This window comes from Convolutriloba macropyga, chromosome 4, assembly GCF_964194025.1.
Source record: "Convolutriloba macropyga chromosome 4, txConMacr16.3, whole genome shotgun sequence".
In the NCBI taxonomy this organism is placed as follows: domain Eukaryota; kingdom Metazoa; phylum Xenacoelomorpha; order Acoela; family Convolutidae; genus Convolutriloba; species Convolutriloba macropyga.
In genome coordinates this window covers 64,226,806-64,241,211 of record NC_134471.1, presented here as the reverse complement: position 1 = coordinate 64,241,211, position 14,406 = coordinate 64,226,806, and the positions used below count along the sequence as shown (strand labels likewise).

The following is a 14,406-nucleotide window of genomic DNA, read 5'->3' as shown; positions in this document are numbered from 1 at the left end:
AAGAAAAAAAATGATACAAATAAATTACAAACTAAACAAAGTTTTAAAGGAAACATGAAAAAACGTAAGTTGAAGGAAAGTGTTTATAAAAATCTAAGCATTAAATTTATAGCTATAACCATTGAGATGTCTATATGCTTTCGAAAAGGTCGTCAGTCCAACGATGTAGCCAACATAGGCCCCTAAAAGACAAGTTCTGGGCCATGGTTGCCATGATGTGTCCCAATCTAATGGAATAGGTACTGCAAACAGCCACGAGAACACACAGACACAAACAGCTGTGTAGAAACATAGCACTTCGTTCACACTTCTCCAATCGCGTACGAAAAATACTCGCATGAAAGTACCCAAATGAGATCCCTGAAGTAAAATGGTTGGCAAAATTGCTAAAGTAGCCATGAGAACTGCCCAAGCCAGAGTCAAGTCCGCATTGTTTAGCAATTCCGCGCCAAAGGCGATGGCCGTTACGTGGAACCCAAACACTGCGATACAGAATGACAAACATGATCTCAAAAATGAGGAATACGTAGTTGTAGATTGATGCAAGTCGTTGTTCCGTTTCTTCCGTCTGAACCCCGATCCAAAGAAACTGGCTGATCCTGGAGCTCCGCCGGACTGTCCACGAAACTGAGCTAAAAAGAGCATCATCAATTAGAAGCGCAGCGAATCTATGATCTACAGCAAAAATTTTTCGTCTACTTGCGATGAAGGATGATACCTGGAATCTATTAAGACGATAATGAATCTTAAAAGCTTCTTTAAAATATTTATCCAATAGGAAAATTCTATAAGTGAAAAAAAACAGGACTCGAGCAAATCTCTGCGTGGTGTTAGACTGTTCCATCTCAATCCACCTCCGGCAGAAATCTCTTCACTAAAAGCTAACATTTCATTTAAACTGGGATTTTCTTTGCAGGCAGTTTTCAGTGACAAATGTATGCGAAAATTTATTGGCAAACTTTACAGCAAAAGTAATTAAAAAAGTAAAACAACTTCACAAAGAAAAAGCTGCCATAGCTTTTAAGATTTGCAGAATGAAAATTGATTTAAAAAAAGACAAAAATTGCTAAGAAGAGCTAAACTAAATAGACTGAAATTGAGTATTTTTATCATTTGCGTTGATGTTTCAGATTATTACGCATCGCAATTTGTCTCGTATATAAATTGTTTTAAGAATTTGTGCTCCTATTGGAAAACATAACGATTAACGTGCGAAGAATTGCTTTCGAACGAAAGGCGGGGGCAGTATAGGAATGAAAAAAATTCTAAATCGCTTTTATTTCAGCAACAAACTTTATTTCAAAATGAGAGCAATTAACACAAAAATTAACACAAAAGTCAAGCGTAAAAAAAGTCACCTGAAAGCGAAAGAAAGTTCTAGAACAAAAGTGGAAAAACGGTCAAGCAATAATTTCCCGCAAAAAAGACACAGGTTTACAATAATTGCTTCACATTTTGTTCAAAAGTGGGTTGCCAGAAAAAAGCCGCGATCGTTTCATGGACATGTAGTCTCAAGATAAACATGAAAAGAATAAGACCTATAAAAATTGAAAATTGTTGCGAGGTCTGTAATGATTCAGACCTATGCACTGTAAATCTTCCCTCAAAATCCTTTAATTACGTGAAGATAACCTCAATTAACCTCACTTCAGCTAATTAAAGTGAACGAAGATTAACTTGAGGAAAAGACAATTTGAGAGTGGAAAGTCAAGCGTGACCAACAAAACTATTCTCTTCCCAAACATGATTCATTCTAATCATTAAGTTCGCTTTTACGAACTTCAAACAGCTCAGTTGACTTCCTAAATTTTTGATTTTTTAGAGTAGTTGGTCTAATAGAAGTCCACTCAGTAACTGTAGAACATAGGAAATTTTTATAAAAAGATACTGTAAGTTAGATAATTTAGGTCAAATTAGACAAGTTAATTAGGTGTTTGAAATAAGCGTTCTTTCTTAAAGAATTATTGTTTCAAACGCGCCAGAGAGGGGAGTTGAGTGATATATCTCAAACAAATTCATGAATAAAAGCATATCGAGCTGTCAAATTATTTGGTTGAATTAGCAAAGTTGTATTTGTGCATCAGGCCAAAGTTGAAATGAATTATTTAAATTTAGAAGAAAACTAGAGAGCGAACATTTGAAGTGAACTAGATACTTTGAACAGAATTGGAATCTCAATTTGAAGGCAATAAAAGTGCAAGTTCGAATTTGCAAAATAATGGGCAACCAAAACCAGGTAAAGCTCAACTCATCATAGTTAGACTCATCATTGGACTCTGAAAATTTGTTGGGATGTTCCCCTAATGATTGTCCATATGTAAAATGGATGCGCGGCCGGTTACACCTTTTCGATCTGAGTAAGTAAAGTTTTGTTGATTTAGTTTAAATAAAAAAGGCAATTTATTAGTTTTTCAAAATACCACCCAGCAGATCTAAACCGCCCCCCTTGCAGGTTATATTCAGCGAACCTTTACCAAATTTTAATGTCAGCTACACCCAATGGTCCTCTCAGGCTGGTATACTTTTTGTGCCAGTCCGACTACCTGACACCGAGCTATTAGCACCGGAAAGTGTGATTTGAAGGTTTTCGATATTTTCGATGGAAAAATGACTGTTTGAGTATGATATAAGGCTAGTTAAGGGTTGCAATGGGTATTAAGTCCAGAGTAATGTATCAGATGATTATGGGGAGGGTTTAGGAAATTGTGGAAAATTTATTACCATTTTGCAATAAGAATAGGCAGTTTTCACTAAAAAATAGTCAACATTGAAACGGAATTAGCAATTTCGCAAAAAAATTGCAGTCAAATTGACCTGAAAATTGGGGATAGACAAATTTGGGTACGAGGAAATCCGATTTTAATGTCAGATTAGACCCCCATCAACCTGCACGGGACTAGCACACGCCGGTGCTGCGGGACGTGAAATTTGAATTGCTCGTGGAGTATTGGTAGCAGCCTTATGATTTTTGGAGGGTTAGAGTAACTTTTCAAGGGCTTTCTATTGGTGCTATTTTTAACTTCTGGGTGAGACCGGAAGTCGGTGCTTCGACATAACCCGAGTGCCGAAAACAGGAAATTGGCCTTTTTGAGCGGGCGAATGACTTCGGAATGGTAAAAATATGATAACCTGAGACAGTTAGTGACGAAAAATACCGACCCCGGTCAATTTTGACGAACTCTGATTTTTCGGGTTTCGGCACCCGCGACTCGTTACAAATTTTCAAATATCAGACGAATCGCAACGGCTGATCCGTTGGTCATGAAACTTGACAAGCAAGTTGGTGGCACCCTATATTTACTAAATATTTACCCGAACACGATTTGACCACTACTTCGCGGTTATTAAGCTTGAAATTTTGGGGTCATCGGGGAGGTCGTTGAAAATTGTGCGCGGTCATTGCTCGAGTTCGAGTGGGAGTTACGTCAAGAAATTTTGTAGGTAGGTGCAACTGTGAGAGAACTTTCCGTGACGATAGTTATTTTTACCAAATTGACCCTTCATCTTTGACTATTGACCCCTAAGTGACGCTAGAGATCAAATTGTGGGCATTTAGGAATATTAGACATTTCCCCACATTTTAACTGGGGAATTGCATGAAATGTTGTAAAAACTCAGAATAACAATTGCTCTTAGCTTTGGGAATATGTTTAATTATTTATCAATCACATGATTTTTGACAGGGATTGATTGCAGCTAGTTAATGACTTTTGACAGGGATTGATTGCAGCTAGTTAATTTGATAGCGGAAATGGAGGCATAAGAACTTTTCAGAGCAATGTTCAATGTTTACTAAGCAAACACTGATTGACATGTCAAGTGCATATATGAGATAAAGCGGAGTGGATTCGTTTACATAAGAGTCAAAAGGTCGTATACTTAAGGAGAAAATTGAACAATGGTTGGTAACCGTTGAATGACGGAGCATAATTTGATATTGATTTGTTTGCATAGCAAACAAAGCCTTCCAACAGAATAAGACAGATTTCAAGTGTAAGTTGCAATGTTTACTGAAGAGATTAAGGTTTGTTTGCTGAAGATAAGAGCGTATTAGTTGAGTATAAATTGAAGTGACACGCAGATAGATGAGAGAAGGTGGAAAGATTTGTTTAGTCACAGCAGAAGCTGGGCATAGAGATTTTCGCACATGCGAGAGAAAGTATGTGGTTTAGTTGGACTAAACGTTAAAAGAAAGTGCAAAGAAGCAGAGAAGAGATTGGAAGTGGGACTGAAAACTGGAAGTTTGTAATTGCAATACCAGTTGAGATACTGAGAGCGTTTTTGATTTATTTCATTTGGGAAGTGAACCACGGATATTGCTATTATTATTTTAGTAACTATTATAAATTGTCTTATGTTTGTACTTTCCATTGATGTGCAGGTAATATCCATACATTTGTTATCCATATAACTAGAATTGATATTACGAGCCTCATTGTGAATTAACTTAACTCAAGGCAATCTAATTTGCAACAGCAGACAAGAGAGGAACAGGGGAAATATCAGAGTAACAAAGTAAACCTTTGGTTTATTTTATTTGATCGATCTTCTGGGCGTTGGAGTCCCCTCACTGTTGAGCTTAGCAGAAATTCAGAAGACGGCAGTAACAGAACACCGATGAATTGCATAAAAGAAGGTAGTGGTCACAATTGTTGAGCATACGGGCTTTCGCGATCAGTTGGTTTTTCACGAACCCCACTTTTTAAGCTCTTCTTGGGATCTTTTACTGCCGTTATCGATATTTTCAAACCCGTACATCATAACTGGTAAGATGAGGTCACTCGCAAAAGGCCAAGTTTGACAGTTGTCAAGTTTCCATGTTGAAATATGAGTGAATAGAGAACTCTATTCGATCTCTTCAACCTATTGTTAATTCAACTTGTCCAATTGCGATAATTGGAAACGGTAATGCCAGGGTCCTTAACTTAGGTTACTTTTTTAAGCTCTCATGTTCAAAGAGAGCGACTCGTTTCCAAACATCAGTTGAGCTCAATTGGCAAGGGCAAGTTCCAGAACGTTGCCATTGACCAATTTGAACTCGAGTTTAGATCTGTGAAGATCATTGAGCTAGATGCGCTATCAGAGAACGCTTTTAGACGATCTGTGAAAATAAATGAGTCAACAAAGACCAGTACATCGCGCAACTCTTATAGAAAAGCTTTTATAAAAAGTCGGAAAAAAACAACATCAGGATAGATTTGTGTTACACCTCTCGTTAGAAAAAGGTAGTTCTTCTCACGAGGGAATTCAGCTTCCAACATCTTGATTGTTGATCCTAGGGTCATCAGTTATTCGTTTCGAAAACCTTACTTTTTTATTACACTCCATCGTGCGGATTTGAACTTAATTAAACGCCTTGGAAAAATCCGAGGCAAAACGGAAACGCTGTTTGAGCTGCCTTTGTCAAGTGGTGGATGCTTTTTCCGAAGGAGAATGACCATATTGTCCAAGATAGATCTTTTCAAATAAAATCATGCTGGTATTCAAACATGTGCTGAACAACATGTTTGTATAATGTTTGCATTTGGTATCAAAATCTAGCCTGGCGATACGAGAAACTTTAAATTAATTGCGCATCCAACCTTTTATGCACAGCGCCGATGATGCCACTTTTCCTTTTTTGGAAATTTTTTTGGTAGTAAATTTTGAGTTCCTAAATTGCTGTTAACTTGTAAATGATTATGATGCCATGTGGTCTAAAAGTCTTCATGTCACCGATCTAAGCCAAAGTGATGTTAACTTTGGTCTTCACTGGCTCCAAATTTTCTGAGGAGGGACTTTAAGGATAGATATTTCTTTAATATTAAGTTCTTTCTTCTAAAAAAAATCGATAAGTGTAGCTGTCAACGTGCCTGACACTTTTACGGCAATTTCAATCATTACGCGAAAAAAGGAAGTTTTCTGATATTCCTAAAGTGCTTTCAATATACGTTTATCAGACTGCGTTCCAGGTGAGTTTGGTTGATATTACCACGCCTAAATTTTTCTGTTCACTTTTAATTCGAGTTAATTGCCGTTCAGCATAACATTATAGTTGTTTTCATTTTTGATAGGTAAAAGACTACATTTGTTCTCGTTTAACTTCATCTTGTTCTCTTTGCACCATTTTTCTATTCTGTCAATATCGTCTTGGGGTTCTGCTGGATCGGTTGTGACATGTTTATAATCGTCAGCGTAACTCGTCAATAATTCTTACATATTGCTTTCTGTTTGTCAAGTAACTTGAGAATTTATAGAAAGTTTCCTCTGATACCAAAACCATGTATGTACTTTAATTATCAGTGGCCTACGGGGACGCTGTCGAATGCTTTCTTAAAGTCTAAGTATAGCACCTAAAGTTCATTCTCGCTGCCGTCGATGTTGTTATAGAGCTTGTTATGAAAGACCAGCATTTGAGTGATGACAGATCGCTTTCGTCTTAATCCATGTTGCCAGTGCAAGACTAAAGGAATTGTTCTTCCTTAAACCCGTAATTGAGTATTTCACTACTACTACTACAACTACTATTACTATACAAGAAAATGATGTCATTGCAGCTTTCTTTTCATTATAAAAACCAAAAAAGCCTGATGTGGGATGAAAAGCTCTCGAACGGTATGCGGTAATTTAATTTTGCGGGTGTACCGTCGAAATTTTTTTAAATTGGTACATAAACTTTAAACTCATAGGGTGCTCTTCAACTGCTTTGATCCTCAGCCACTCACAATCTCTTTTATACTAGCAACAGATAACATTCAAAATGATGGAAGAAAACGTGCAAAAGTCACTTGAGACGAGAAGTCGAAGAAAGTTCTAGAACAAGGGCGCCGAAACGGTCAAGCAACTAATTTGCATTAAAAAGATCAACACGTTTACACTAATTGCCTCAAACCTTGTTCGAGAGCGATAAAAACATAGAAAAAATAAACATTGTTAATTTTTTTTGCAAGGGTGGAACGACCACCAGAGAAATTAACATGAAATAAACAAAATCGATCAATGTTTGTTTTCTGGCCCCCTAAATTTTAATTGAATTATTAACTCTGTAATTGAAGGTTCAACGGATATATAAAAAGTACTGGGGCTGGGGTGCAGTACATGGTGTAGTAAAAGTTTAGGCTTTGATTCAGTGTGATTCGTGGCTTGGGCCCGTCACTTCACAGCTAAGTTGATTTTCTAGATTAGGTTGCAATGTCCGCAATAGCACATGAAAGTCAACGAACATGAATTTACATCTGAGTAATTCTTGATAAAGTAATTCCAATAGATCGTACTTAAATGAGATTTGTTGACTTTGCTTATTAATGTAGATGTCTGTTTAGAAACTACGTTTCAAAGACGGCTGAATTTTGTCCAGAAGTTCTCGTCAGCCCTTTGTGTCTGTTTTTTTATTTCTATAAAATTCTCTTGTCTCGTTTTCATCAAAGCAATTTCCTCTGAATTTACTCTAATTGGTAGACCAATATCAGAATTCCCTTTAAGAAAAGAGAGCAAAAGAAGGACGTCATTATGTTCGAAATACATTGAAAGTGGTTAGATCTTAAGCTTTTCCAGTCTGGTATTATAATCAGTTCTCCAATCAATCAAAATCCAATTCTAAGCTTTTCGCTGAACCTTTTCCAGATCCCTCATTTCAGTTTTGTTTGCACACCAGAACTGAGAAGCTTCCCGCATATGCATTTAAATTTGTTTTTACATTGAACTTGGCCGAGACGTTTTGTTTCAAGAAATAGTACGTTTTCCAGATTTTTGTGAACCGATTTTCACAATAGGATTTCAAGTTGAGTTTGGTTGACATTACCACACAAATTTTTCCGTTCAATTTTTGACTCGAGTTGTTTGCCGTTTAGCACAAGATCATAGTTGTTTTCATTTTTGACAGGTAAAAGATAACATTTATTCTCGTTTAATTTCATCTTGTTCTCTGTGCAATATTTTTCTATTCTGTCAATATCGTCGTGGAGTTCTGCTGGATCGGTTGTGATTAGTTTATAATCGTCAGCGTAGCCAAATGGTTCACACTTTTCAACTTGTTGCGGCAGATCATTAATATGAATAATAGAAATAGAAGGCCAAAGTAACCATCCTTGTGGCAATCCGCTTGATACCTCAGTTGTTTGTCAAGTAACTTCAGACTATTTTGAGAAAGTTTTCATCAATACTAAAACCCTGTGCTGTATTTATCCGTGGCTTATGAGAGACGCTGTCAAATGCTTTCTTAAAGTCATTAGTATAACACAGTTCATTCTCGCTGCCATCGTAGTAGTTATAGAGCATGCTAAGAAAGACTAGCATTTGAGTGATGACAGATCGCTTTCGTCTGAATCCATTTTGACAGTAGTGCAAACTTCTGACAGTTTTTTAGAATTCGTCAAATATCAGTTTTCTAGGACTTTGAGATACTGCAGAGTAAGCTGATTGGTCAATTAAGCTCTATGCTAGCTTTGTCATTGTCCTTAAACATTTGTAAGATTACTTTACAAGTTTTCCAAAAGGTGGAAATTCGCCCTTTAAGAGAGCAGTTTTGAAAACAATTACGAGTGACTTCGAAAGGTTTCGAAGTTTTTTCAGGATAAGGTTTCCCACGTTGTCGGGATCGCATGCCTTGTTTGTATCTAGTTTTTCAATGATTTGTCTGATTTTTGTTTCGTCAATTATTACTTTATTGAAACAGTTGGGTTGAATTCGATAGCGCTTTCTTGAATTCTTTCTTGAATCGTTTCTGGTAATCTGCTTTCTTGAATCGTTTCTGGTAATCTGCTGTTTTTGTGTATTGAACATTTTGTGCATTCTGGAAGTCGCAAAACTTACATCATTGGACGATTTTTTCTTCGAATTCCGTTTGATCTGCTACAGTTTCACTTAGATCACTTTGCATTTTCTTGATATTTATTAGCTTTGCCAAACTTGGCCTTTTTGCGGTTTGTCTCTTCATAGTTGGGTTTCTTCGTGAGATGAGAGGTATTGCTTTCTATCCATGGAGGCAACTTAGATCTATACGATGTGGTTTTAGGCACACTGTCATTTAACAATTTTTTAAGCCATTGACAACAATTTCATTAGTTCGTCAACGTTACAGAAGCAAAACAGTGGGAATGGATTTACTAAAATGGAATTGTTTAGCTGTTGCCAGTTTACTTTATTAAAAGCGTATTTTAGTCCTATTGGATGTATTTCGCATTTGGTTTCACATTGCAATGATACTATGTTGGCTTGATGGTCAGAGCTGTATGACCTCTTGAACTCATTGTCTTAATTTGTGTTGATAATCATGTTTGGATTTGTTAGAGATATCAAGTTGCTTTTGCATCTTATCTTGAGCATTTCAGAGAAGTTCAACTGATTTATTTTATGCGTCGTTTTCATATTTGTCATTTGACGTGAGACCTGTCCAATTTGTGCTCTAAAAATTCATAACTCCAGTGAATACTATTGGATTGCAGTGTTCCTCATTTACCTTGTCGAGGCAACCAATGAGTGTCAACAGATTTTGATCTTCCATCTGCAATGGGTAGTCTTAGGAACAAATATCTATTGATAGTTTCCAGTTCAACTTTTATGGCTACATATTTGTTTACTGGTTCTAAATTCAATCTTTTGTCCGGTATGTTCGTTACTGCAACGAGCAGCACTCCCTGTTTTGTGGATGAGAACTGCTCTGTCGTTTCGATGAATGTTGTAATCTTTCAAGAACAGAGCATCAGGTATATCATCAGTCAACCAAGTCTCAATCAAACAGATTATATCAAAATTGTTCTCACAACTTATCAGTTCGCAAAGTTAATTCTTCCTCTAAATTCAATCAAATTTCCAACATTGAAAGTCATTACACTCAAAATTAGATTAGCTAGTCAAACTGAGTCAGAGGTTTGTACGACCACCCATAATTCAATTTATTGTAGCAGAGTGAGGAGGTTTCTAATTCTTAGTTCCTTTGCATCTCTATTCCGCTTTTGAGAAGGGCTCAATTTTCTAAGCATTCAATTCCAATCGCTTGTTCTTCGGGGTTTAGTTCTTTGCTGATGTATATGGGTTCATCGTAGCCTTTTAGCTTACGAAGAGATAGCAAAATCAATCGCTTTGAAAAGTCACTATTTAGTTTGACTACTAAGGTGCAATTGTTCCGTGCGTAAATTTTCAAATTCTCTTCAGGTCTGTGACAGCGCAACTGACTTTCAATCCTTGAGGTAATGCTCGTACCGGTCCCGTCTATTGTTAGATTGTAGCCCTGGGATACCACGTAGTCGAATACCGTCGAACTTATAGTTTAAGTATTTTATTCGGCACTGGTCTTGGTACTGATTTTGACTCTGGAGGTGACGCTGTGGTTTGTACATTACTGGCTTCAATTAACATTCAATTCACCCAACTGGTTTTTTAATGGCAAGGTTACTATTCTGAACCTCAGCTTTGATTGCAACAACCTGTGCCTTGAATTCAGAGATAACAACTCCGTTCCGAGCTTTACAAAATCAACAGTATTTCATCTTTTTTCTTGAGGTTCACTCAATCTTGACAAAGCCTGATGTTATTTATTATTGAGCTCATCAATAATTGCTTCGTGTGTCATACTTGTGCATCTTTTTGTTAGGTGAAGGCATTCTCCGCATGCAATATAATGAAAAACTGACCTTGTTACCAATTATGCTAGTGCACGTTTTGCATTTTCGATTGCCCACTTTTTCCGTTACTGATGATTTGCTGTATTTAATTGTTTTCGATTCAAGTTGGTAGTAAATGCTTTTGTACATATTGTTCCAAGAATTTTTTTGATCTGGAATTAGAAAGGTGCTTGTTTTGGTAACCTGTCGATAGGTGACCTAAAGCCAGCCAAAACAACCACACAATGGAAAACAGAGGAGGCGCTAGTGTTTTTTCCTTTCCTTGACTTGAATGGCAACGAAACCTGACGAAAGGTGAACTGGTGCCAAGCCAAAAAAGAACAAACATAGCTGGCAGATTGCCAGAGAATAGCCGCAATAGCTTCGTAGATCTGCAGTTTCAAAAAAAACAGTAAAAAAGACAGACCAAAAAAATTTGTCTTTTCGTTGAAGGCTGATATGTTCTATTTTGATTAAAAATCTGTATAAGTTTTTGCTGCCTGTATTAGCTGCTCTCTAATAGCCTTCATTTAGAGTGACACACACCCATTTGACCTTATCTCTTTGTCAAGTGTGACCAAAAATTTAATCATGCAAATGAACAAAGAACTCGCTCCGCAAAGAGCGAAAAATGACGTCACGCACGCACTTCAGTTGAAATTGCATGAACGAATGAACAAAAAGCAGATTTGAAGTGGTTCTGACGTCATAAAAATTGCGACGACCACAGGAGCAGCCTGGCTGTCGATACACGTGTGGTTCGTAATTTGCTGCCGTTTCGTTTGAGAAATCTTCGTATAATACTCGTTTTTATCAGCATCGATCGAAGTCCGTTTAGAGCTGCTTGCTGAAGATGCACGTCCTGCATTCAGTACGGAATGGCTGACGCAACGTTGTTCTTGCAAGAGATCTATTTAATAAGTGCCCTTTAATAAGTGTATTTAATAAGTGTGCGTCCCATTCGGGGATTTGGAAAAATTATTTTAACAGCCCAATAATTGAAGAAAATTGAAACATTCTACCAGATCACGAATTTCCGAGATCACAACTTTCCAGATCACGACTTTCCCAGATCACAAATTTCCGCTAAAGATCTATGTAATTTGATAGATTTTGGCGTTGAAAAACTTTTCGCCTTTGATTAATTGAATGCTTCAGATAAAGTAACCATTTGCGTACATATGTTGGTAAATCATGATAAAATTTCAAAATCTACAAAACGAATAAATGATAGAACGGCAAATTTAATTGAGCAATAATTGATTTTTATGTTCTGCCAATTAAATTAATTGATTGCTCCTCGTTTAGTCTCGCCAATTAACTGCAATTATTTCTTTTCCAAAACCCCTATACACCCCTATAGTGGTAATGTAACCTATAAACCCCCATCATGGTAATTATACCTAAATTTTCAATACAAAACTATTAGGTAGTGCATTAACAGAATTAACAGACATTAAAAACCAATTAATCATTATAAACATTTGGAGCCCAGTTCAAAAGGCACATATGTTCAGGCGCCAATGGAGAGGACGAAACTGTTGATTTCCTCCAATTATAATAAAAGTAGAACTAACCTTGCACCAAATTTTGTAGACAAGCCAACTGCATCAGAGCACTCAAACTAGCAGACAAGTAAGCAGTCTCCTTGGGATATTTTATCCAAGGAAAGGGCAACCCACATAGCGGAGAAATGTGCAGAAGTACTATTGGACAAAGCAGCAAAACGATGACGTGCACACAAAGCATAACGTAACTAAAACCTAAGAAGATCAATTAAATAATTACATAAGCGTTTCCCTTATTCTTTCTTTGCACTGGACAAATACTTGAGCGTAAGTATTTTCTTTCTCTTCATATTACGTATGCATTATATATATATTATATATATATATATATATATATATATATATATATGTATATATGTATATATATATATATATATATATATATATATATATATATATGTTGCTGTAAGAGAATGTAGATAAGGATTCAATTACATTGTTCTAGACAGTTTACAAAGTTTTTATATCAGTTTTAAGTTGCGGGAACAACCAACTCGTTTTGGTTGCGATAAGGACAAAAGTCAATGTTTTTTCAAGTTTCACTTCTGACTTGATTGTTGCACAACATGCTCCAGGGGAAAGAGGAGTCCAACTAACACATCACAGACGGTTGGCCAGATCGTCGAAGAGGGTGTAACCCAAGTTGCCTAGAGAACCGTTTCGAAAAACGGTCAAGAAAAAATGGGCTAATCAGCCAAAACGCGTGCGAGCGCGGAGACCGGGCGAACGTACGTGCCGTAAGCCTTTTTCACCTTCACCACACGGTGTTGTCCATCTCGTCCAGGGTAGACTTCGAGAACACGTCCAAGGGACAAAATTCCACGTGCAGTCATATCTTTCAGAATCCAAACGATGTCGTTGACTCTGAGTGGTGTTTGGTCACTATCGCTCCATTTGGACCTCTTTAACAGTATCGGAAGGTACTCCTTGACGAGTCGTTTCCAGAAATGGTTGACCATTTGCTGCACATTCTTCCAAGATTTGAAACTGGCGGGTTCTTGGCTGTCGAACTTTCCTGGTGTGAGAGAGTTGAACGGTCTGTTGATCAGAAAATGGTTTGACGTGAGAGGCATTTCATTTTCTGGAAGGTCAGCGACAATCGTTAGTGGTCTGGAGTTCAATATAGCTTCGGTCTCGACCAAAATTGTCCTGAACACATCAAGCGACAATCTTCTGGAGCATAGAATGATCAATAGAGTGAGTTTCGCGGTCTATTTGGGGGACAAATATCATTTTTTTGGAGGATTTTGTCGAAAAAAAGTAGAGATTTTCGATGGCTCTAACCGGGGAACAGAGGTAACGTCTGAGACCTCGGGCGGACTTCTGCTTTTGACGTCTGAAAAAAAAACTAGATCCTCTCGTCGGGGTGAAGTCTGAAACCCAATTCCCAAAAAAAATCGTTTTTGCTGGGTAACGTCTGTAACCCAATATTGGCTTCGTCGCTGAAAAAATCGCTTGTCTTTTTTTTCTGTCTTTTCTGTGTTTTTTCGGTGTCTTTTCTGTGTCTCGATTGTGTCCTATGAAACTTTTTGCCAGTAACAGGGGAGACTTTTGTCCTCAATGGGGAAAGGTTTTGTTTTGAACTAGGGGTAATCCATAAAATGTAAGAGAATGTATATAAGGATTCAATTACATTGTTCTAGACAGTTTACAAAGTTTTTATATCAGTTTTAATTTTTCGGGAACAACCAACTCGTTTTGGTTGCGATAGGGACAAGAGTCAATGTTTATTCAAGTTTCACTTCTGACTTGATTGTTGCAAAGTTGTAATTTACTTCTTTTTTTAATAAATAAGCGCCTCCCTGAAGAATAGTAGCAATGGGAGCATCACTTGCCAAATCTCTGGCTAACATTTGGATGAAGTCATTTGAAAATTAGATCAAGTCAACAAAGAGATCATCAATAAGATACCTAAAAACAATCTTGAGGCCTGCCCTGAATGCAACCCTAGATTCATCTATACAGGAGAAGGAGTAGAATGTGAAAAATGTGAGAATTGATCCCATGCAAAATGCCAAAATATTGATGATAAACTTTACGCAAAAATGAAGGACATGGTGTGGTACTGCTCTAATTGCCAGAAGATTAACAAATTAGATAGTGAACAAGAAGCTGAAAGACGATTATTAATAAGATATGTTGACGATATAATTTGCACGGTAAATGGTGAACCGGACACCTTGCTCAGAAAATTAAACACCCTTCATAGGAAATTGGAATTCACGACAAAAAAACTGACAAAATTGTAATTTATTTTT

The 14,406-nt window shown here is 37.0% G+C and overlaps 2 protein-coding genes across 2 annotated transcripts in view; one reads left to right on the top strand and one right to left on the bottom strand.

Annotated features, from left to right (window-relative positions):
- LOC142338607 (selenoprotein S-like) overlaps window positions 1–14,406 on the top strand; it is a 482,730-nt gene that overhangs the window by 394,559 nt on the left and 73,765 nt on the right. The window lies entirely within an intron of this gene.
- LOC142337821 (GPI ethanolamine phosphate transferase, stabilizing subunit-like) lies at window positions 8–12,340 on the bottom strand. Its single transcript, XM_075387350.1, has 2 exons — window positions 12,158–12,340; window positions 8–632 (listed from the first exon to the last, which is right to left on the bottom strand). The coding sequence occupies exons 1-2, from the start codon at window positions 12,327–12,329 to the stop codon at window positions 94–96; spliced, it is 711 nt and encodes a 236-aa protein (XP_075243465.1). The 5' UTR covers window positions 12,330–12,340; the 3' UTR covers window positions 8–93.